General features: G+C 41.1%; 1 protein-coding gene and 1 long non-coding RNA gene across 4 annotated transcripts in view; both read left to right on the top strand.

Moving 5' to 3' along the window:
• USP33 (ubiquitin specific peptidase 33) overlaps positions 1-11,347 on the top strand; it is a 66,112-nt gene extending 54,765 nt beyond the window's left edge. For all 3 annotated transcript variants that reach the window (XM_054721088.1, XM_054721087.1, XM_054721090.1), the window contains 3 exons: positions 6,798-6,900; positions 9,678-9,746; positions 10,162-11,347. In XM_054721088.1, the coding sequence (XP_054577063.1) occupies positions 6,798-6,900; positions 9,678-9,746; positions 10,162-10,319 (330 nt within the window). In that variant the 3' untranslated portion in view covers positions 10,320-11,347. The remainder of the gene's footprint in view (positions 1-6,797; positions 6,901-9,677; positions 9,747-10,161) is intronic.
• Positions 11,348-11,756: 409 nt separating this feature from the next.
• On the top strand, positions 11,757-25,470 carry LOC129150226 (uncharacterized). The gene is made up of 3 exons (XR_008556953.1): positions 11,757-11,818; positions 15,425-15,526; positions 25,429-25,470. It is a non-coding gene; the product is annotated as an uncharacterized LOC129150226 (long non-coding RNA).
• The last annotated feature ends 224 nt before the right edge of the window (positions 25,471-25,694 follow it).

Below are 25,694 nucleotides of genomic sequence, written 5' to 3'. Positions count from 1 at the left end.
ATTTTTTACAAAGAGGAAGGAAAAGGGATAGAGAGTTAGAAACATCAATGAGAGAGAAACATTGATCAGCTGCCTCCTGCAAACCCCCTACTGGGGATGTGCCCGCAACCAAGGTACATGCCCTTGACCGGAATCGAACCTGGGACCCTTCAGTCCACAGGCCGATGCTCTATCCACTGAGCCAAACCGGTTAGGGCAGAAACTACTTTTAGAGCAACATTTTAGAGAAATTTCTCAGGAATGGAGGTAAACAGATGCTTTTAAATTAATGGAGTGGCCCTAACCAGTTTGGCTCAGTGGATAGAGTGTCGGCCTGTGGACTGAAGGGTCCCGGGTTCAATTCTGGTCAAGGGCATATACTTCGGTTGCAGCAGGCAACCGATCCATGTGTCTCTCTCACATGGATGTTTTCTCTCTCTCTCTCTCTCCCACTCTCTCTAAAAATCCATGGAAAAATATCCTCCAGTGAGAATTAAAAATAAATAAAGCCAGTATCCTCCAGTGAGAATTAAAAATAAATAAATAAATAAAGCCAGTCTTTGAAAAAAAAAATCATTTAAAATCAGTTAACTAGTTAATTGATTAATGGAGTGATTATACTTAACTAAAATTCAAAAAGTCCCCACCTAGACACCTAAGGAAGAAACATCCTAATGCCAGAGACAAAGAAAGTCCTGAAAGTGTCCAAACCTGGTAATGCTATGAATTAAATAGATTCATCTGGCAGAATTAGTCTAACATTACATTTCAGAAATCTCAGTTCTGTAGGAATAAGTTGTACATCACAGAAAATCCTAACTTTAATGCTATACCTTGAGACAAACATGCTTTGATTTCTTTGTTAACCATCAGGGACAGCCACGTTTTTCATTGCCTTTCATTGTTCTCTTGAAGCAGCCACTTCATGTTCTAGAAAGATCCTTGACCTTAAAGAACTTACATTTAATAAATAAGTAGTACATTATATATGAAAAGGTGATGAGTTCTATGGAAATAGAAAATATCTAAAAGGATAAGAGAGATCTGGAGTACAGGGATGAGGGGTAGAGTGAGGTGCAATTATAAATAGAATGATAAAGATAGGCCTCATTGAAAAGGTGACATTTAAGCAAAGACTTGAAGGAGGTGAGGGAGATATTTAGATATTTGCAAAAGGAAGGGATAGTCATGTAAAAGCTTTGAGTGGCAGGAATGTTGTCTGCTTGGTTCTGGGAATAACAAAGGTCCATGTGACCACAGTGAATAAATGAGGAAGAGAGTATTAGAAGCTGAAGTCAAATCATGGAGATACTTTTGGGTGATTATAAGGCTCTTTGGGGACAGTGTAGGGTTTTGACTAGATTTGATTATAGGAGAGACATGATCTGAACTTGATGTCTTCATCCACCAATAGTATGTACTGTGGGCATTTAGCTAAACATCATGAAATATTTTTAGGCATCTCACTGTCTTTTCACACTGTTACAATAGATAAATTCCAAATATCCTTCATTTTCCTCAGGCACTGTTGCCTCCACTGCTCTTACTGTACCAATTTTTCTGTCAACTGAGTTTCTTTAGTTGAAAGCAGAAATCAAAATGGCTGACTTAAGCAAAAAAAAAAAAAAAAAAAAATTATTGAAAAGAAAAATTGAGTAGCTACACCTCCAGAAATCCAGGAACCAAGGTATTCCTAGTATACAGCTAACAAAATTGGCACTGGAACGACTCCCTTCTAACCATTAGGTCACTTCTCTGAAGATGGTCACTTCTCATTTCTAATAGAGTTTTGCCTTGGTTGAGTCACATACCCATTCCTTAGGCCTTAGGACTAGAGGAAGGAGTGGAACATCTTCGGGGTCTGTACCACCACTTTTGAGAATTTGTCCTATACATATATGTATACTAGTAGCCCGGTGCACGAAATTTGTGCACATTGAAAGGGAATTAATTAGATGAAATATTTTAATATTGCTATTTGCCCTTTCTCTATAATAAAAGTGTGAGAGATAAAAGGAAATGAGTACAATGTATATGAAAATAATACATAAATTTATTAATAAGTAAACAATAACAAAATGATATAACAATAACAAACTGATATAACAATAACTCGTAATATAAAAACAACATTGGTGCAAATAATGATTGATATAGTGATTAAACTTATTCTAATATCTCCCTGTATACCACATTAAGAGTAAAAACACTTTCAGAGTGCTTGACTAATTTCCCTTGAGATAAAGTATTTACAACTTTAACTTTAACGTAACATGCTCTTTGAACTCAAGAGAAAGCAACAGCCGTAACTGGCTTGGCTCAGTGGATAGAGCGTCGCCCTGTGGACTGAAAGATTCCAGATTCGATTCCAGTCAAGGGCATGTACCTTGGTTGCGGGCACATCCCCCGTAGGAGGTGTGCAGGAGGCAGCTGATCGATATTTCTCTCTCATCAATGTTTCTAACTATCTATCCTTCTCCCTTCTTCTCTGTAAAAAAAAAATCAATAAAATATATTTTTTAAATACTTTAAAAAAAAAGAGAGAAAGCAACATATAACTGACCATGTCCAAAAATGGGTTCAGGTAGGAATATTCCTACTCTGTCTAGAGTTTGTCCTTGTGATTTATTAATAGTCATCACAAATGCTGGCATAACAGGAAAATATCTTCGAATTAATTTAAATGGGTGGCCAGTGTCAGATGGGGACAAATCAATTCTTGGAATCAGAACAATCTCTCCCTCTGCAGATCCTGTTAATACTTCAGCTTTGATAATGTTAGGTCGCAATCTTTTGATAATAAATCTGGTACCATTACAAAGACCTCATTTACTATTAAGATTTCTCAATAGCATGATGATTGCACCCACTTTCAATTTTAATTTATGACACAGCATTCCAGAAGGAGTAATACTATTAAGAAATTCAATAGGAAAATTTTCCTTTTCAGCATCATCTGTTGAGTCAATGGAATCATCACTCAAATAGGCGTGAAAATCTCCATCAAGTATATCCAAAATTTCTTCATTTAATTTTTGAACTTGCTCATTTTTTGAACAAAGAATTGCATGTTTATATATATATATATTTAGATATATATATATATATTTTTTTTTTTTTTATATTTTATTGATTTTTTACAGAGAGGAAGAGAGAGGGATAGAAAGTTAGAAACATCGATGATAGAGAAACATCGATCAGCTGCCTCTTGCACAACCCCTACTGGGGATGTGCCCGCAACCAAGGTACATGCCCTTGACCGGAATCGAACCCGGGACCTTTCAGTCCGCAGGCCAACGCTCTATCCACTGAGCCAAACCGGTTTCGGCTAGATATATTTTTAATATTATCAATAGGTATACTATTTCCAAAGGTGGCTTTAATAATAGATCCATTAAAAATCATTTCATGGGGAATTTCAATAATATCCATTTCTAAATGAAAACTGCTATCAAGTTTGCCATCTCTAAGTTTTACTAACCATTCACTATAAGCAGAATCCTCTGATCTCGTATTTGTTTTAAGAGACAACTGTCTGAAATATCCCCAAACACTACAGTACTTTAAAACTTATTTGTACTACGGCCAATCATATAGCATGGCACAAAAATCCCCTCTGAAAAGAACTTTCCCACCAAATGCAACATTCAAATTAGCGCCAACGAGAGCTTTATATGTATGGCACGTGTGCGAGTCAAAGTTTATTTTTATATTTCCAGTGCGTCATATGTACTGGTTGGTCGGACGGATGGACAAATGTCGGTCACTTAGCCTTTTATCTATACAGATTATAAGTCATGATTTTAACTTTTTAAAAAATTATCCTTTAATACCTCCAAAGCACAATGAGTAAGAATCTGAAGGTTTATGTGGCTTCTATTTGGTTTCTAGGACAAAGTTCTTTCCTTTACCCACCACTCCTCTCCTTTTACTCTTGAATGTTAATTCCAACATAATTTTTGTGACACCTCTTGAAAAGGATCCTACCAAGTTTTTGATAGTCCACATGATAAAACTTACAGAAAAATACAGCATGAGACTTTCATTCTCTCACTAAGTTCTTCATATAACTGTAATTCCTCAGCCTCTAAAGAAAGAAAAAGGAAAATAAAAGTGCCTTCTCTCATTCCAAGGCCTTTCTCAGTCAGGCAACCACAAAAAGAAAGAATGAGTCTACAATTCATGCCATGTAATCTCTATCAGGCATAATTCAAATCAAATCCCATCATGCAAAGTCTGGGATAATTAAAATGTATAAGAGAACAGTGGTGACCTGGGGGAGAACTTATGAAACCTTGTCTCCTGCTTTTGCTGACTATTCTTTTCGTTATGCTAGACTCCAAGTCCCTATTGGGGACCTGGTCAGGCGGCTGTGGGTGCTAACCCACGCCACCTGGATCCGTGATCGGGGACCTGGGTAGGCGGCTGCGGTTGCTAACCCATGCCGCCTGCCCTGGTCCGTGATCCGTGATCGTGGACCTGGGCAGCCTGCTGCAGGCATTAACCCACGCTGCCTGCCCTGGTCCATGATCCCTGATAGGGGTTTTGAGTCAGCTGCTGCTGGCGGGGGCTAACTCGAAGCCCTTATCCCGGACCTGGTCAGGTGGCTGCCGGCGCTAACCCACGCCGCCTGCCCTCGTCCGAGATAGGTGATGGCGGACCTGGGCAGGCAGCTACAGGCGCTAACCCATGCCGCCTTCCCTGGTCCGTGATCCCTGATCGTGGACCTGGGCAGGGGGCTGCGGGCCTTAACCCACACCGCCTGCTCTGGTCCATGATCGGTGATGGCGGACCTGGGCAGCCGGCTGCGGGCATTAACCCACGCTGCCTGCCCAGCTCTGAGATCGGTGATCACGGACCTGGGCAGCCGGCTGCGGGCTTTAACCCACGCTGCCTGCCCTGGTCCATGATCCCTGATAGGGGCTTTGAGTCAGCTGCCACTGGCCGCGGCTGACTCGAAGCCCTTATCCGGGACCTGGTCAGGCAGCTGCGGGCGCTAACCCACGCCGCCTGCCCTCGTCCGAGATCGGTGATGGCGGACCTGGGCAGGCAGCTACGGGCGCTAACCCACGCCACCTGCCCTCGTCCGAGATAGGTGATGGCGGACCTGGGCAGGCAGCTACGGGCACTAACCCATGCCGCCTTCCCTGGTCCGTGATCCCTGATCGTGGACCTGGGCAGGCGGCTGCAGGCCTTAACCCACACCGCCTGCCCTGGTCCATGATCGGTGATGGTGGACCTTGGCAGCCGGCTGCGGGCATTAACCCACGCTGCCTGCCCAGCTCTGAGATCAGTGATCGGGGACCTGGGCAGCCGGCTGTGGGCTTTAACCCACGCTGCCTGCTCTGGTCCATGATCCCTGATAGGGGCTTCGAGTCAGCCGCTGCCAGCAACGGCTGACTCGAAGCCCTTATCTGGGACCTGGTCAGGAGGCTGCAGGCGCTAACCGCCTGCCCTAGTCCACCATCATGGCTTGGATCTCACTGGCATGGGTGCTGCCCTCTCCCCCTGCCATCTTTGCTGGTTTAACATGTATATTTGCTCCTGATTGGCTGGTGGGTGTGGCTGGTGGGCGTGGCTTATGGGTGTAGCGAAGGTGCGGTCAATTTGCATATTACTGTTTTATTCGGTAGGCTTGCCTGTGAAATGACATAGATAAGATCATTCATTGCAGCATTGTGTTTGTAATAGCAACATGTCCACCAGTATCTTAAGGGAACACAAGTAATACATAGACAGTGGCTATTGTATGTTTAAATAAAATTTATTATCAGATTTTTTTTCTTTTTTGTTAATCCTAACCTGAGGATATTTTTCCATTGATTTTTTGAAAGTGGAAGAGAGGGGGAGAGACAGAGAAACATCAATGTGAGAGAGACATCAATTGGTTGCCTCCCACATTGCACCCCTACCGGGGTCATCTGGGGATTGTGCCCTTGACAGAAATAGAACCCGAGACTCTTTAGTCTATGGGCTGACACTCAATCCACTGAGCCAAACCAGCTAGGGCCATCATATTTTAAATAAATATGTAGCATGGTTATTGTTTTGAAGACTTTGCCTTCACTGTCTTCACCTATCCAATCTTTTATGTCCCTTCAGTTTGTACTTGCTAAAATTTAAGACATAACCTAGAATTATGTTTTTAAAAAATATATACTGTATTTTCTGGCGTATAAGATGACTTTTTTTTAAAAAACACCATATTTTATTGATTTTTTACAGAGAAGAAGGGAGAGGGATAGAGATCTAGAAACAACCAGCTGCCTCCTGCACACCCCCTACCAGGGATGTGCCTGCAACCAATGTACATGCCCTTGACTGGAATCGAACCTGGGACCTTTCAGTCCGCATACCGACGCTTTATCCACTGAGCCAAAACGGTTTCGGCTAAGATGACTTTTTAACCCAGGAAAATCTTCTATACGCCCAGTCATCTTATACGCCGGAAAATATGGTATATATGTATTTTTTAATTAATTTCCGAGAGGAAAGGAGAGGGAGAGAGAGAAACATCAATGATGGCTGCCTCCTGCATGCCCCCTACTGGGGTTTGAGCCCACAACCTGGGCATGTGCCCTGAATGGGAATCGAACCAGGGACCTCCTGGTTCATAGGTTGACACTCAACCTCTGAGCCACACCTGCCGGGCTAGAATTGTCTTTTAATATATGTTATCATGTATGCTAGTACTAAAATAACTTAGCATCAGTGTACACATTCTTTGTATATGAGGCTGAAGTAGGGTGATCGTATTGTTCTGCTATAAAGCAAGTTCTAAATATTAGGTGACTGACTTTTTTCCTCCCTACATATAGCTCAACAGAGCATTCCAAGAGGAGGACTCTCCAGCTACTTTTTATTGCATCAGTATGCAGTGGTTTAGAGAATGGGAAAGTTTTGTGAAGGGTAAAGATGGAGGTAAGTGGTTAACTGAAAAATGAAATTCTTTGCAGATTTTTTGTTTATTTAACAAAGTAGAGGCCCGGTGCACGAAATTCGTGCATGGGGGTGGGGGGTGGGGTGTGTCCTTCAGCCCAGCCTGCACGCTCTCCAATCTGGGACCCTTTGAGGAATGTCCGACTGCCCGTTTAGGCCTGGTAGGATCGGGCCTAAACAGGCAGTTGGACTTCCCTCTCACAATCCAGGACTGCTGGCTCCCAACTGCTTGCCTGCCTGCCTTCCTGATTGCCCCTAAGCGCTTCTGCCTGCCAGCCTGATCACTCCCTAACCACTCCCCTGCCAGCCTGATTGATGCCTAACTGCTCCCCTGCCAGCCTGTTTGCCCCTAACTGCCCTCCCCTATAGGCCTGGTCACCCCTAACTTCCCTCCCCTGCAGGCCTGATCCCCCCAACTGCTCTCCCCTGCAGGCCTGGGTCCCCCCCAACTGCCCTTCCCTGCAGGCCCTGTCGCCCCCAACTTTCCTCCTCTGCTGGCCTGGTCACCCCTAACTGCCCTCCCCTGCAGGCTTGATCACCCCCAACTGCCCTCCCTTGCAGGCTTGGTCCCTCCCAACTGCCCTCCCCTGCTGGCCTGATCACCCACAACTTCCCTTCCTTACAGACCTGGTCCCTCCCCTGCTGGCCATCTTGTGGCGACCATCTTGTGTCCACATGGGGGCAGGATCTTTGACCACATAGAAGCAGCCATCTTGTCTGTTGGAATGATGGTCAATTTGCATATTACTCTTTTATTAGATACTATAGAGGCCTGGTGCACAGGTGGGGGCCAGCTGGTTTGCCCTGAAGGGTGTCCTGGATCAGGGTGGGGGTTCCCTTGGGGTGTGGGGTGGCCTAGGTGAGGGGCCTGTGGTGGTTTGCAGGCCGGCCACACCCCCCGGCGACCCAAGCGGAGGCCCTGGTATCTGGGATTTATTTATCTTCTATAATTGAAACTTTGTAGCCTTGAGTGGTGGCTAGGGTAGGCCAGGGCGGGCAGAAAGCTTGGCTTCCTCCATTACCGGGGAAACCCAAGCCTCCTGCTCGCTCAGTGGCCACAGCCATTTTTGTTGGGATTTATTTATCTTCTATAATTGAAACTTTGTAGCCTTGAGTGGAGGCCAGGCAGGCCAGGAAGTTTGGCTTCCTCCATCACCAGGGAAACCCAAGCCTTCTGCTCGCTCTGTGGCTGCCGCCTTTTTTGTTGGGATTTATTTATCTTCTATAATTGAAACTTTGTAGCTTTGAGTGGAGTCCATGGCCAGCCAGGGTGTGTGGGAAGCTTGGCTTCCTCCATTGCCAGGGAAACCCAAGCCTCCTGCTCGCTCTGTGGCCGCATCCATCTTGGTTGGGTTAATTTGCATACTTGCTTCTGCTTGGCTGGTGTGGCTTGTGTGTAGTGGAGGTACAGTCAATTTGCATATTACTCTTTTATTAGATAGGATATTTTTTTGTTATCTATATACACTTGGGATTACATCAGTGAACAAGATTCCAGCCCTCGGGGATCTTACATTCTTGTTATATTCTGGTTCTGGGGATTTTTAATTTTTTAAAAAATTTGTTTCATCAATTATAACATATTCATAGCAAGAATAAAGGAACTAAATAAAATTAGTCTGTGATCTTAATATTGAAGTTAAAAAAAAAATCCACCAAACAATAAATAAGATTGGTTAAATTATGGTTTGTGCATTATAATGGGATACTATATGGACTTTACAAATAATTTTTGTGACAGTATTTAGTAATTTAAAAATAAGTTGTTACTTATACATAAAAAAATTGCAATATGATATGCATAGTTTGAACCTTTTATATTAAAAAATAGGCAGACATATGCAAAGGCAAAAGACCACACAGATACTAAAACAGTTTGCCTATCTTCTTATAGCAGGATTACAGTATATTGTCTTCCTTGTACCTTTTTTCCCAGCTTTTGATAATGACCATGCATGTACTTTTGTATTCAAGGGGAAAACAAATAAGGTGTTTTCTTAAATTAAAAAAGGATACATTGTGGCTGGGTGAAAAAAAAAAGGTAAAGGGATTAAGCAAAAGAAGAAAAATATATATTCACAAAACACACAGATGCAGACAACAGTATAGTGATAGCCTGAGGGAAGCGGGGTTGGAGGAGGTGGAAGAGGGCAAAAGGGATAAATGGAAACAGAAGGAGACTTTACTTTTGGTGATGGGTACTCAATGCAGTGTGCAGATGATTTATTGAGTTGTATACTTGAAACCTGTTGGGGTTTTTTAGCCAATGTCACCCCAATAAATTCAATTAAAAAAGATGCATTCCAACATTTTAATTTATAATCCTCTTATTGGTTATAGTTTAAGTTATGATAATCTGAAACAAATTAAGAATGTATCATTTCTTTTTTAATTACAAAGGAATTGTTCTTTTATAGCATTAAAAGTGCAGTGGATCCATCTAAGCAATAAGTGTTACATTTTAAAAACAACAACAAAAATCTGCAATTGATAGCTAAGAAATAATTTCTATTAGATTTTGGATGGTAGTGAGCGAGCCTCTCTCTCTTTCCTGATTCTGTTTTGGGGGAGCTAAGACACAAGAAGGAAGAAGGAAGAAGACAGTTAAGAATTGTCTATAATAATTTGACTAAAAAAAAAAATCAATCTGATTATACAGTTATGTCCTTCAGTTATTTCAGACACAGAAATATGTAATTCTTTGGTGCCTTTATATGAAAAGTATGCATCTTGATCATTTGTTTTTCTCTTTAACTTAGATCCTCCAGGTCCTATTGATAACACTAAAATCGCAGTCACTAAATGTGGCAGTGTGATGCTCAGGCAAGGTAAGTTCGACGAACATTTAAACCTTTACTTGTTGGTAATTTGTCACTGTTAAGAACATAGAGTCACTAGCTTTCTATGCCACTTTTTAATCCAGCGTAATGATATAATTCATTCATGAAGTAGGACAAATAGTGGAAAAGCTCCCAGTCTTTAATTTTTCTGAGGAAAGGTTTTACGGCTGTTGATAGGAGCTAAAAAAAAAAGGATCTCCAACTTTTTAAGACAGACCATAAAGTTGCAGCTTATAACAATATGGGCTGGTAGTCTGAAGAGTCATGTTCCAAAAGTTCTCGATTATTCATGCTTTTGGGGCAGGTGTGTGTGTGTGTGTGTGTGTGTTACATTTTGAAAGCTTTTGCAATATGAATTTGTAGATTTGTAAGTATTATTCTTTCACTGTACACTTAATTTTAGGAGCAGATTCTGGTCAAATTTCTGAAGAAACGTGGAATTTTCTACAGTCTATATATGGTGGAGGCCCTGAAGTTATCCTACGACCTCCAGTTGTTCATGTTGATCCGGATATAATACAAGCAGAAGAAAAAATTGAAGTAGAAACTCGGTCTTTGTAATTTTGAGGATATAGAGTGTTCTAATGAGAAATCATTTTCACTTCCTCTGTCATATATACATGCAGAAACATTCCTAAAAGCATGTTTATTTTCTTGATTTTTAATATTTTTATCTCTTATTCATTTTTACTGGGCATTATGGAAAAAGTTGTTAAAATGTTTAATATACTACAGGTTGGTATGTTAAGTGCTTTAACTTACCATAGTCTTTCAGTGTAATATTTTTGAAAAGAGAGGAATAATTATGATCATTTGGTAATCAGTAGATTATCTCTGATCTTTATACTATGTGCAAATCCACAGTATCCTTTATAGTTTTGTAAATAACTTTGCTTTGAAAACTTTTTCATTACCCTAAACCATTATAACTCTGACCAATCTTTTCAGTTTTCCAAAAACTTAATTTAATTGTGTAATTTTGACATGGCTTCGTATAATATAGAGCCTATTTTAAATTGAGAGTCGTAGTCAGAAAAAGGTTAATTTCCTAAAGCTCAGGAAACGTTAGGGTGTCACTTCTTTTGCACTGCAGCACATAAACTAGCATATTAATATTAAAAATGTCTTTTTGAATGTATCAAGGATGTATTTAGTTTGAGTGGAATTTGTGTCAGGAGATATCAGTAACTTATTGCCTCTTATACTGTAAAATATTAAACTTCAATTCCTTTCTATAACCCTGGATAGAATTCATTATTATCAGTAAAAAGCTTAGTTTTTAGGGCACTTTATTTTGAGAGCATGAGTATGGAATGTGTCAATGAGATTGTTTATAAAGCTGAAGCCACTTGCAAAATGATTTTTTAAATGAAATGCATAAAGTCATTGATTAATACAGTGTGCACTGCTATTTGCTTGATTATGTGATGTTAAAAGTTTAACTATATCCCAACTGCAGAAACAAACTGGATTACTTTGAATATGTTGAATAGCATTCATGATGGCTTTGTTTTGGTTGGGGGCATCTGCCACCAACTAAAACTGTGCTGTTTATATTAGTTCAATAAAAATGATTTTAAAATGGATAACTTACATGTTGAGATTATTTGATAGGCATTAATAGTAAAGGCTCTAAAGTATTAATGTCTATTATTTCTTAATCAGAAGTATGCAAAATAAGTCATTCATTGTAAAGTTCTGATGTTTAATGAAATGATGAGCTTATTTATCAGCCATCAAGTCTATTTGAATTTTTAAAAATGTATATTGTCTTTAGTTTTCTTCTTTATAATTATACTATGATCCTCTTCAAGGACTGCATGATGTTATTGATCTGTCTCTGAATCATCAGTTTAGTGAAACTTTTGTCACTTAGGAGATAATCAAAAAAATATTTTTAATAGTGCTTGCCCTTTACTGAGTATTTATGATGTTTCAGCCATTCTACTAAAGTGCTAAATTACATTTAGTCCTCATTACACCCTATGATTTAGGTAAAATGGCTTGCCCTAAGTCATACAGCAATGAAAGGCAGATGTGAGACTCCAGCTCAAGTCAGTGTAAGTCATCAGTGCTCTTATGTACTATGATATAATATCTTCCAATGAATTCTTTTGAAAACAGGTTATAGTATTAGTCATATTCATTAATAGCATTTGTCATTGGGATATATAATATGATTAAGAATACTGGTCTCTAAGAGCTTATTTAATTTTACTAGAGGTCCAGTGCAAGAAATTTGGGCACTGGTAGGGTCCCTAGCAGCTGCCTGCTGGGCACTCCCTCCCTTCCCCTGGCTGCCTGCCCCATGCTGCTGCTGCTGCTGGTTGCCACCTGCGGGGCTCAATCGCCCCGCCGCCACCCGGTTCCCAGGTGCTAAGGGAGCCTAGCAGTGGCCCCACCCCTCCCCACCCCGCCCCTGGCGCTGCTGCTGGTCACCGCCTGCGGGGGCCCAATCACCCGGCTGATTGCACCACCACTCCCCAACCCACCACCCAGCACCCAGGTGCTGAGGGAGCAGGGCGGCGGCTCTGCCCTCCAGCGCTGCTGCTGGTCGCCCTGCGATCAGATCAGCAGGGCATCGGGCCCCCACCTGGCTCCCTAAGCACTTGGGAGCCCGGCGACAGTGGGGCGATCGAATCGGCGGAGCTATCAGCCCCTGACCAGTGGCTTGCACCTGCCTTGGCCTGGTGCCACCCACTCACTTGCTCCACCATCCCGTCCTGGTCCTGCTTTCATCGAGGCCTGCAGCGCCTCCACTGCCGCCTGCTGCCAGCGCCGCGTTGCCAATGCCCACCATGTTCCATGCCATCCCCTGGTGGTCAGTACACATCATAGCAAGTGGTCGAACTCCTGGCAGAACTCCCAGTCAAGGGGACAGTTTGCATATTAGGCTTTTATTATATAGGATTTTACATTTTAATCCTCAAAATACATTAACTATATAGTAAGCAAAGTGGTAGCAGTCCCAGACTCTCAGCTAAAGGTTGGTGTATATGTTGACAGGTGTGGGATAAAAGAAAAGATTTATCTGAGGATGATTTTCTTGGAAATACTTAAGCTGAGAAATAGGAACATTGCTCTCAAGGGATAGTAAGAGCTTACATGTTTTGAGTACATCAATTTATAAAATGAAAGTGATTAGTTTTTGGATACTGAAGTCAGTTTGCTTATATAGTTGATCCTTGAGCAACATCATTTTGGACTATGTGGGTCCACTTATACATGGATTTTTTTCAGTAGATACTGTGAATGTATTTTCCTTATGATTTTTAAGTAACGTTTTCTTTTCTCTAGTTTATTTTATTGTAAGAATACAGTATATATTACCATATACAAAATATGTCAATTCCTTGGTGTTAGGTCTGATAAAATAATTGAAGCAACACCCTTCCCCTGGGGACTGACCTTTAGACCACTTCACAATCAACATTCCCTTTTGCTTAGATCACATTCCACTTGCTAAGACCATTATCTTTCCCCTTGGGAGCCACCCAGAAAAAGTCTGCCTAGAATTATTTAAAATCTCTGACTCCCTGTCCCTAGGTGCAGGTGCCATTTTGGGGGTCAGCCCAACTGGTATCCAGATGACCTAATCTATATATATAAAAAGCTAAGTGACCAACCATCCGTACGACCATCTGACTGGCCAGTACATATGACATGCACTGGCAATCCTATATAATAAAACCTAATATGCAAATCGACCGAACAGTGGAACCACCGGCAGAATGTCTGGTCGCTATGACGCACACTGACCACCAGGGGGTAGACGCTTAATGCAGGAGCTGCCCCCAACTTGCAGGCCCTCAGCCAGCCAATGTGGGTGCCAGCAGGCCCCCCCCCCCCCCCGATTGCCCCACAGAGGGAGGTGACTGGCGGCGGGAGGGGCGGGGCTGGCAAGCAGGCAGCACCAAGCCAGCCAACGTGGGTGCCAGTGGGGGCACTCTAATCGCACCACTGGCTGCCCCACAGATCGGCCCTGATCGCTGGCCAGGCCTAGGAACCCTACCTGTGCATGTATATTGTGCACTGGGCCTCTAGTCTATATATATATATATATATATATATATATATATATATATATATATATGTGTGTGTGTGTGTGTGTATATATATATATATATATATATGTATATATACATATATATAGTCTATATCTATCTATATCTATCTATCTATCTATATATATATGTGTATATATATATATATATCTATATATATAAAAGGCTAAGTGACCCACTGTATTTCCATTCAATGGCCTGTCTGACCGGCCAGTACCAGTACATATGATGCGCACTGACAATTTAAAAATAAACGATTCATGAATGCGTGATACATATAAGCTCTCGCTGGTGCCTATCGTGTGCGTGTGTTTCGAACTGTCATTGTCACTCATGAATTTGATTGATACTTCTATTATAGAGAAAGGGCAGATAGCAATATTAAAATATTTCTTCTAATTAATTGCCTTTCAATGTGCACAAATCCGTGCACCGGGCCACTAGTAAATTCATAATTCTTTACCTCTTTTGGCCTCGTGCATTCCTCCTTCGGCGACCCTAACACTTGGGATAGCATACTGCCATGTTAGCTCTTCCAAACCTTGCTTTTAACTTGACTGCAGTAGATAACCTTACCCTTCTCTTGCTAAGATTGAGGAGGTATAAGCTCCTTTGTCTTCCTTTTGTTGCCACCTCTTAATATTTGGTAACTTTTTTCTTTCTAGATTAGAGAAAGAAGCCATTCTCTTTGCCTCTAATTTCCTCTCTTCCCCCATTAATTAATTTATTCATTCAGTGTACTTTTCATGCCCTCTCACTTCCCTCTGTACATTTTTTTTTTTACAAGCAAAAGTTTATTTAGAAATTACAGAGGCAGAGGAAGTGAGCCAGATGGACTTTGTGGGCTCAGGAGACAAGTTACAGAGGCAAAAGAAGGGTCCTTAGAGCTTAGGAAAAAGGAAGGCATAGGTGTGGTCTAGAGAGAAAGAGCTCCCCCGGGGGAAAGTGGGTGGGGAAAGGTGCAGGTGTGCTGTGTGCTCCAGAGAGAGAAAGAGTGTGCCCCTCTGTACATTTTGAAATCAGTGCCCACACCATACATCTCAAACTTTTCTTCTTTACTAGCACCTTCCCCTGCCTTCAAATGTGCTAAATCTAAACCCTCCCTTCCTGGAAAGGAGGAGCTAAGGGAAAGGAACATTACCTAGACTAATCTGCCACACCTGTTTATTGCCTTCTTTTATTGACAAACTTCTTATTTGATTGGTCTACAACTACTTGCTTCCACTTCAGTATTCACCTTCTTTGCTTTTGAAATCCACCATCTGGCTTCTATTGCCACCCTGCTAAAAATTTTTATATGGCTTATTAGCAAACATTACTATTTTCATAACTAACTTTGGAATATTATGTGTAGTTAATTAGAGGTCCAGTGCATGAAATTCATGCACGGGGAGGGTCCCCAGCAGCTGCCAGCTGGGGCCTTCCTTTCCCAGCTGCCACCTGCTGGCCGGGGCCTTCCTTTGTTCTGCACCTCCCCCTGGTGGTCAGCGCATGTCATAGTGAGCGATCGAACTCCTGGTCTGTCGAACTCCTGAGGGGACACTTTGCATATTAGGCTTTTTATGTTTTTAAAAAATACATATTTTATTGATTTTTTTACAGAGAGGAAGAAGGAGGGATAGAGTGTTAGAAACATCGATGAGAGAGAATCATCGATCAGCTGCTTCCTGCACACCTCCTACTGAGAATGTGCCCGCAACCCAGGTACATGCCCTTGAATCGAACCTGGGACCTTTCAGTCCCCAGGCCGACGCTCTATCCACTGAGCCAAACCGGTTAGGGCTGCATATTAGGCATATATATATATATATATATATATATATATATATATATAGATTATATTTTCCCCGTCCTGCGGGGTCTTCTAACGGGGGTACCGAGGCGGTGCACCTAAGAGAATGAGAGACAGACAAGGGACGCAAAGAATGGAGGCAAGACAAAGGGGTTTCTGATCAAGCCTCAAAATTTTATTTTTACAGCATTCCTTATATGTGATTTCTAGAAGGGTGGATGCCTAGGAGGGGTGGGGGCTGACCTAGATAATCGGCTAAAGTCATAACTATAGATAAAGGGTGTGGCGGTTGAAGGGCGGCAAGAGGAAGTGGGCCTAGTTTCAGTAACTTACTGAAGGTCAGAGTTAATCCTTTGACCGACTCTTGGCTCCTGACATTTCCTCCCTCTCTGTTTAAGAAACGGGAGTGGGCATTAATCGACCGAGGAGACATTGACCTGGTTCCTCCTGTGGGCTTTGCATACCCACCGTGTGTGGCTCTTGACATCTTTTGGGGAGGAGAGGCAGAGCCATTATTTTTATCGATGTCAACCTCTATGCAAACCAGGTATACTCTCAGGGAAATCCAGAGGAGGTTGGAAAAATATCCCAACCTTCCCTTGCAATGCTTTGCTCTGCACCCGGTTCGATACCCATACCTCTGGCTCTGGCTAGAGCGTAGATAAGCATCCCTCTGGTTAAGATGCTGTCCCCGTAGGGAAGGAGCGAGTCTGGGTCCGGAGGTGCTCGTGCTCTTGGTAAACCGAGCCCCACCTATCGGCCATTTCCAGGCGTTGATAATGAATCTGAATGGGTTTTGCTAAAGCTGAATCTATTTGCTGTTTTACGAGGTCGGTTATTTTTCTAAATGCCCAAGGGCCAAATGTAAGAATAAGGAGAAAACCAACAAGGGGACCAAGAATGGGAAGGAGGTAGGGGAGGAGTCCATTAAGTCCACTCCAGAGCAGGTTCTTGTAGCTTCTTGATCTTGTCTCGGACGATGCCAGACTTGTTGGCATAGAAGCAGCATCGTTCCTGTAGAGCCAAACATAACCCTCCCTGTTCTGCCGTGAGCAAATCTAACCCTCTTCTATTTTGTTGCCACAAAGGAAAAACTTGCCCGGGGGCAGGACATAGGGGCTCAGAGTAGTTAGTGATTTTTGAGCAGTTAGAAAAGGTTATAAATCCCACATCTAGATCATAACTGTCATTTTGGAATGTTCTTTGATAGCAGATAGAAAGGTTTGAAACCTACGGGTTGAACCCTGAAGGGGACATTAAGACTACAATTGGTATCCAATAGTCATGCATAGCCAGCAGTCTCCAGCAAGGTGAGGGTTGGAGGCATTTAAAGCTATGAGAGTGGCTTCTAGGATGTTACTTGTCTGGGTGTCAAGATCTACATCCCGAGACTTTGGGAGAGCCAATGGATGGTATTGGAGGGGAGGATACATGAGTTTAATAATTTCTTCAATCTGTTTCTGAACCATGGCTTCCCTTACCCTGTCTGTTGGCCCACCGCCATCAAACTCAGGCAACAGCTGTGGGCAATTGGATTGTGAGAAGAGGGTCCTCTTGGCAAAAAGAGCAAGAAGGGCCAATATAGAATGCTCAAATGCTTTCCTTGGGGGCCTTCCACACAGTGGAAGGGATTAAATCCTTTCATGTCCTTATAAATTGCTGCCAAACATTCAAAGAATTAATTTGTAAGTTTGGGATAACTGTACAATATGCTGTTGTAAAATATCAAAAATTATAATGAAATTGTAAAATACCATGTAAGAATATTCTTTGTTCTAGGCCATGGCAATTCAATCTCAAACTGGCTATCAATTTCTTTTTGTATAGAAAAGGTTTTAACCAGTTAAAGTCTCCTAATAATCATTTAATCTTTTCTTATCTACACCTTCTGAGGCCTAATGCATTGGTTATCAATTACAATCTGTAAGATATTTGAAGGAAGCCTCTCTATTTCCTTCCAAAATAATTTTCAGGTTACAGAGTTTCATTTAAGATTCTTTGTCTTTCTTTTTATAACAAGCAAGCAGTATGGATACATCTTGAAACCTCAAGCGACTAGCTAGCTATATTACAAGTACTCTTACAGTAAGGCTGACTACTAATTTACTTTCAGATTTAACATTTTAACAATAATCTTCAGTTTATACTGTAAATGTTAGTTTAATAGAATTTAAAATTTTAAATTTCTCCTTTTTATCAAATTCATAATTATATTTTTAAAGTATCCTCTTAGGCTTATTTGCATATACAGAGGGATCATGGGAAGGCTTCAGTAACTTTCTTAGAAGATTTATTTAAATTGCTTACAAAGACATTGGCTTATTTAAAGAAAGGGGTTGGCCTTTGTTATTTCAAGATGGCGGGCAGTAACCACGTGGCCAGAGGGGCAGGCAAGATGGCGGCTGCCTCACAAGCTGCAAATGTTGCTCCTCCTCTAGCTTAATTAAGAATGCAGGCGGCTATGAGTCAGGATTCAACTACTTATAAAACATTGGCTTCTCATGTAACTTAATTTATATGAGACATTGATTATATTTTAAAAATCCAATTTATAAGGTAACCTAAGTAGGTATCTTTAATTTAAAAAAGGAAAGAAACATTCATTAAACTTATTTGATACTTTATTGGTCTGACCCAAAAGTATAAACACTGTTCCACCTCCAGCCGATTCAAAAATGCAGGCTACTTGAGGCTTTTGTCTTTCTATGAAATTCTACTGTTGTTGAAAATTTTGGCTATATTTAAGAAATATATTGTTTCCGCCTTTCTTACAGGTGAAAACTTTCATAACACTTAATATATATGTATGTAAGTAAAATATATCAATTAATTTTTATTTGATAAAGCTTTCCATGCAATTTCAAGTATCAATCGGTTTAATTAAAAAAATATTTCTTTTAAGAGAGAATAGACTTTTGAAATACATTTCAAGGCCTGTGAAATGTCTTAAAAGCTACTCTCAAAACCTTGAAATACCTTGGAAAGATCAAACATATAATATATATATATGTATATATATGATTTAAAGATTATATACTTAAATTATCTTAAGAATATCAATTAAATTTAAACTATATCACAGAATTCCCTTTTTAAAATCAGACCAAGAAGTAACATATTTTGAATTTCTAATTATTTAAGAGAAAACATTTTATTTTCTCAAAAATACGTTTTTATATTTTATTACCACATTTATATAATTTCTCTCAATTTAATTTGCACTCTAAATTTTCAGAGCTTGCAAGTCAAATATTAGCAGTTCTTTGATTAACAACTCCTTTATATTTTTAATAAATTTCTAAAACACAAGACATAAATAGATTCAATTCTGTCTCCTAAATCTTTCATGAAGCAAATTTAGATTAATATCTTAGCACTTTTCCATTTCAAAATATCTAGATATTTAATAAACTTTTATTATTTATATAATTAAGCAAACTTTTAAGATTTTAAGCGCCAAAGCCAAACCTATTTAAAGATGGCGAAAACAGGTTTGGTCTATTCAAATGTAAATGACATTCTTAAAAATGGCTATTGGCGGGAACTTGCCTACCTGAATGCTGGGGGAAGGGCGACTACACCTTCCTGCATTAACAAGGGCATAGCCAGTCTTTATCTGGGCTACTTTATTTTTATATTTTTCAACAATTTTGAGTTTCAAATCCAATTACAATTGTTTTAAGGCATTTACTTTGAATAAATTTTGTCCTGAAGACCTTAAGGTTAAATTTTTAATACTTTCTATTAGCATTTTAAAAATTACTTTATGGCCTTTTGGTCAAATCCGCCATTTTTCTTAGGAAAAAAGGTTCTGGGTTTTTCATTTTTGTAGCCTTTTCATGGTTAAAAAAAAGACTTAAACTTTCAGAGCTTCAATTTTTCAGGTAGCAAATCAAATACTTAGCATTTCTCAAATCAGTAATACTTTTACATTTTTAAGGATACATTTCAAATAAAATATAAGGCATATTCAATTAATTAACTTATATCATCTAGACTTCATACTAGGCATACTCAGATCAACATTTCATTATTTTAAATTTCAATACATTTAGATCATTTGAACTTAAAAGTTTTAAATTTCCAGCCAATAGGCTTGGCACAGCCACTAAATTTTTTAAAGAATTTTTCCTGCTGAGGAAGTCAAGAAACAAACCCATAGCTATTCACATGTAAACTTGCTTTCTACTTCCTGGTGGTTACCTGCCTCTGGGCGGGAAATTTCAAGAGAGCCTTGGGAAGCCTGCCTATATCTCTTTCCCCGGTTCATCTCCGCCATTTTTAAGGCCAAAACAGTCTCGGGTTTTTATTCTGTACACAGCAAAAGGTCAAGTTCAGCTCAAAACTATGCGCACTCGTTTTTAAACTGGCCTTTTCCCCTTACATGTGCACAGAAATCCCGGATGCATTTATGAATTCGTAAAAGCTTTAAGTCATTAGCTGGAAAATAAAGATGGCGAAGATGAGGCCTTTCAAAGTGGCTTTCTTGGGGAGTGGCGTCCATATTGGATCGCCACGTGTCTCCCTTCCCCCACCTCCTTCTTAGGGGGAAGATTCAGTAATGGTCTGGCATCTTTTTTATTTTATTTATTTTTCAATTTTTATTTCTTTATTTATTATTAAGGAAAGAAAAAGATTGGCAGTTGCTGATCTTCCGGGGAGAGTTTATCATCTAAGGGGGTCTTTTTAAACCTTTAGGGATTTTCTCTGGGCCAAAAGTCTCATAATAATCCTGAAGGGCGTCGCCCACTCTTTTCCATCGCTTTGAATCGATGGTGCCCTCTAGTGGAAACCAGGGACATGTTTCATGAATAAAAGAGAAGAAATGTCTAAGATCCTTTCTTTTTACCCTTACTCCTTGCGTCCTGAGGGGACTCCTTGAGCCCACCGAGGAATACCTTGTGAGAACTGAGAGAGGTGCCCATGTTGATGTGGGAGCTTCTCAATTTTTTGCCTCCTCCGCGTAAGCCTCTGGGACGTATAAACCCCGTGCCAGGTCAGCCCTGAGTTTCCGTTGCCTAGGACAGTTGTCTCGTCAACAATCTCTGTTTGCCCAAAGGCCCCTGCTCGCGTATCATAGGTCGGGATGTATAAGCCCCATGCCAGGTTAGCGACCACTAAGACAGAGCGAGCTCAGGGTTTGCGAGAGACGTGACGAGGAACCAACCAGAGACAAATTACTCCTCAGGGTGATTCAGAGTTCTCGCTCAGCCAGATCGCGGTACCCTTAACTCTTCCCGGATCGGCGAGACGAGTGCTTATTAGCGGACTGGAGGTTGAATCGAGAAGCTCAAAGTGTAGGAAATCCGTCAAAGGGCACAAAAACTCATTCTCACAAGGAATTCACTCTTAAATCTTGTCTGAAAAGATCATCTGCAAAACTCAACTGCGATCATACTCACGGACGGGCAGCTCCGCGGCGATCAAGGGACGAGTCTTCACTCACGGCGTTCCGAGGCGACTCAAGGGACGAGTCTTCACTCACGGGAGTTCCGTGGCGACTCAAGAGGGTGTCCGGCCGGACCGATGTGCAGATGTTCCCCGGAGAGCCGACTCTCGTGCCCCACGTTGGGCGCCATTATTTCCCCGTCCTGCGGGGTCTTCTAACGGGGGTACCGAGGCGGCGCACCTAAGAGAATGAGAGACAGACAAGGGACGCAAAGAATGGAGGCAAGACAAAGGGGTTTCTGATCAAGCCTCAAAACTTTATTTTTACAGCGTTCCTTATATGTGATTTCTAGAAGGGTGGATGCCTAGGAGGGGTGGGGGCTGACCTAGATAATCGGCTAAAGTCATAACTATAGATAAAGGGTGTGGCGGTTGAAGGGTGGCTACAGAAGGAATGCTTTGTCCTCAGGCAAGAGGAAGTGGGCCTAGTTTCAGTAACTTACTGAAGGTCAGAGTTAATCCTTTGACCGACTCTTGGCTCCTGACATTATATCAGAAAGAGGCAATTTCCTTGGGTTTTAAAACTACTCCCTTAACTCTTAAAGGAAAGTGATTAGTTTGAATATACTTGTGACCATTTTGAAGGACTGTGGGTAAGGGGATTAGAAACTATTTCTCTAGGGGGAAAATAGGTTATTGTTCAAAACTGTTGTAATAACACAACCACTGCAATTCACTACTTATGTTGAGTTTTTCTTTTTAGGTGTTTTTAAGATTTTTTAAAATTGAATTTAAGAGAGAAAGGAAGAGGGGGAGAGGGAGAAAGAGAGATATCGATGAGATAGCATAACATCCATCAGCTGCCTACTGCACACCCCCAACTGGGGATCAAACCTGCAACCTGGGCATGTGCCCTGACTAGGAATCAAACCCAAATCAGCAACCTTTTGGTGCATGGCATGACACCAACCAAGCCATACTGACCAGGGCTAATGTTAGGTTCTTAGCAACTGCCAGGCACTAGCCCAAACATGTTTATAGATTAATGTGTAAGTACATTAAGTGTCAAAAGTCAGACCTAGATGTGTCTAATTCCAAAGCCCATGTTTCTCAGTGATAACTATATCCTGAATCTTCCCTTCTCAACTGGCATGGTGCTGCATTTTATCAACTCCCCCACCCCTGACCTCCCCTGCATATCTGCCTACTGTGTCTTCTCTTTTTACCTCTTATTCTGGATGTTGAATGATAAATCCCTATCACTCTACTTCTTTTTCCTTAACATTTTTATTGACTTCAGATAGGAAAGGAGAGGGAGAGAGAAACAGAAACATCAATGATTAGAGAGAATCACTGATTGGCTGCCTCCCACACAATCCACACTGGGGATCGAGCCCACAACCTGGGCATGTGCCCTGACCTAGAACCTAACTACGACCTCCTGGTTCACAGATCGATGCTCAACCACTGAGTCACGCCGGCCGGGCCTATCACTCTACGTTTGTAAATACACGGGTGGGCAAAGTAGATTACAGTTGTGATACAAATAAATACGGCCAAACCTCGGTTCTCAAATGTGTCTCATCTCGAACAATTCTGTTCTTGACCAAGTTGTTCACAGAAAAACAGTCTTGGTTTTTGACCAAAACTTCAGTTTTCGCCCTGACAACCCTTTCATGCTGATACCTCAGCAAGACAAAAAAGGGTCTCTCAGGCAACAAAGGAGAGAATTCTTTTGTTGTTGGTGAAATCGAGGATTAGTACAATTTTAAAACTAAAGAGGCCATGGAGTGCTAATATTGCTAAGGGTGTGAAAGTGCTTACAAAACAATCACAGGCAATACGTAGAAAAACTTGATCGGATAAATAAAAAGCAGTTATAGCATTTCCGAGGCAGTGATATTTGAAAAATTCGTTTAAGGCTAGTAGGGGGTGGTTAGATAAATTTAAGAAAAGTATTTATAAATTAAACAGTACATTAGACATATATATAAGAAAGGTTAAAACGGAATTATTTGGGGGTCTGGAATGGATTAATTCAATTTACATTATTTCTAATGGGGGAAAAATGATTCGGTTTTTTAACAAATCACTTCTCAAACAGCTTTCCGGAATGAATCAAGTTGGAGAAACAAGGTTCCACTGTAATACAATATTCACAACTGTCAACCTGCTTTTGCCCTCCCCTGTATATATTCTCAATTAGGGAGCTCCTTCACTGCCTTTCTTTCAACTGTCACTTCTTTTAAAATGATTCTCAAGTATATTTCACTACTCTTCCAAACTCTAGTCTCAAATTTCTAACTCTGCTGGATATATCTAGTCACAACCCTTTGAAAAGCAATATGGTCATTAGGAGTATGGACTCCAGAACCAGTATATCAGTTACTTTTGCTATAATAATACCATGTAACAACCGAAAACCCCCGCCTCACGGGTATTACAAGGGCATTTATTTATTTTACAAGTCTGTGGAGTTTTGCTATTCAGGCCATGGCTGATCTCCTGGACTTATATGCAATCAGTTGTGGGTTGGCTAGGCAGGTCTTCTGACTTTGGCTGGACTCACCCTTTATCTTGGGTTGAGCTGATCTAAGATAACTTCTTCTGAGATGACTGGAGCAAATCAACTGTTTCTTGTGTTCTTCAGCAGGCTAATCCAGGCATGTTCTCTTGGTCATGGAAGAGGAGCAAGTTGTTTTCACGTGTGCATGTGTTGTGTCTGCTAATTTTCACTGGCCAAAGCAAGTTACATAAGGTGGAACTCAGAAATGGGGGAAGGGTCGTTTAGATTCTACTTTTTAAAAGGAAGGTTTTTATTGATTTTATAGAAAGAGGAAGGAAGAGGATGAGAGGGATAGAAACATCAGTGAGAAAGAATTATCCATTGGCTGCCTCCTGCATGCCCCCTACTGGGAATCGAGCAAGCAATCCAGGCACGGGCCCCGATGGGGAATCCAGGCGACCTCTTGGTGCGTGGGAGAACCCTCAACCACCTGAGCCACACTAGGCTGGGCTAGATGCTACTTTTAATGAGAAAACTGCAAGTCACATGGCAGAAATTGTGGCTATAAAGATGTGAACAATTAAGGCCATTAATGCAATCAATCTACTACAGTCAAATTGCTTACATTTAATACTGGCTCTGCCACTCACTATCTGTGTGACCTTGGCAAGTTCTCTGACCTCAGTTTCTTCATTTGCATAATGAGCACCTCCTTGAATTGTTCTGAAACCAAATACTTTAAAGATACAAAGTACATAGTAAATGTACAGTATCACTATTCCCCAATTTTTGGTGCAGATAACGTGCCTGGCCAGATGCATAGTCCTATAGTGCTTTTCATGTCACCAATGGATACCAGGATATCAGTTCATCCCCCATATGGCTCAAAGTGCTAAGTAGATCATGACTTCAATAATTCATGTCTGAAAAATTATGTTTGGCAAAATTATGGAGGCATAGTTACTTAGGAGAGCAACTATACAGGTATAGGTTTATCCATTGAGCCCTTTTGGGTTTAAGTTCCTTCAGTTCTCTGTCTCACCAAGGTGAACCTCTGCTACAGGACCATGGACACTGAAGTGAGATTGTTCATGAGTATGGGAGCAAGTGTAGTAATCTAACTGTAAAGTCATGATGCTATTGAAGACTATATTTGTAGCATAACAAAGCACCTCCCAACTTACTGGTAGCCCTGATCAATGTGTCTCTGTGCCTATCAATGTTTATCTCCCTCTCCCTTCCTCTCTCTCTAAAATAAGTAACATTTTTAAAAAACTTACTGGTTTAAAACAATTTATTTTCACAATTTTGTGGGTTGTCTGGATGGTTCTTCTGCTTCATGTTGTGTTGTCTAGAGTCACTCATGAGGTTGCACTGAACTGGCCCTTAGGCTGTGCTGGAAAGTCCAGGAAGGTTTTTAACATAACTGGCTTGGTGCTGACTATTGGCTGAGGCACTACATTTATCACCATCCATGTCTCTCTCTCCAAGGTCTCACCCTTCAGGGCCTCTCCAAGTTCCTTCTCTCTCTAGGATAGCCTGACCTTCCTTACTGTATGCAGCTCGGTTCCAAAAGGTTGAAAGAAAATGCTGCAGGCTTTTAAAGGGTTAGGACTGAAACTGGCACAGCGTCATTTCTGCCTTCTTTTATTGGGAGGGAACTACACGAGGGTTGGAATACATGGAGTAGTTCACTGGGAGACACCTATATAACCGACTACCACATTTAGCCTGAGAAAGCACGAGGAAGGAAGCAGGAGAGTCACACAGTATCTGGTTGCCCTACTTTTAATGACACAAAGCTTGATTAATGGGTTCAGATGGTGAGGGCCTAATTCTTCCATTATAAAGTTACTGATTTTTTCAACTAATAGTTTTATCTACTGATGATTATTGCCTAAATCAATTATTTCATTACAGGTTGCAAAATGGTGATTTTCTACTTCTAGCATTCATTTTGAGGGACTTTTTCAAAATGTTCTTTACCCTGTAAAGCAGGGGTGGGGAATGTCTAGCCCTGGGCTGTATATGGCTGTGAAATCATTTGGTCTGGCTTCTCCAAGGCATTAGAGGTGAGTTAATTAAATGTTCGACCAAATACAGCAGGCTAATTTTTAAGTTGATAATTTTGTATGGCCTATAAACGATGCTCTAAATATCCAAATGGCCCTTGGCAGAAAAAAGGT

The sequence above is a fragment of the Eptesicus fuscus genome, chromosome 9, assembly GCF_027574615.1.
Source record: "Eptesicus fuscus isolate TK198812 chromosome 9, DD_ASM_mEF_20220401, whole genome shotgun sequence".
NCBI lineage: Eukaryota > Metazoa > Chordata > Mammalia > Chiroptera > Vespertilionidae > Eptesicus > Eptesicus fuscus.
This window is presented reverse-complemented; position numbering and strand designations above follow the sequence as displayed.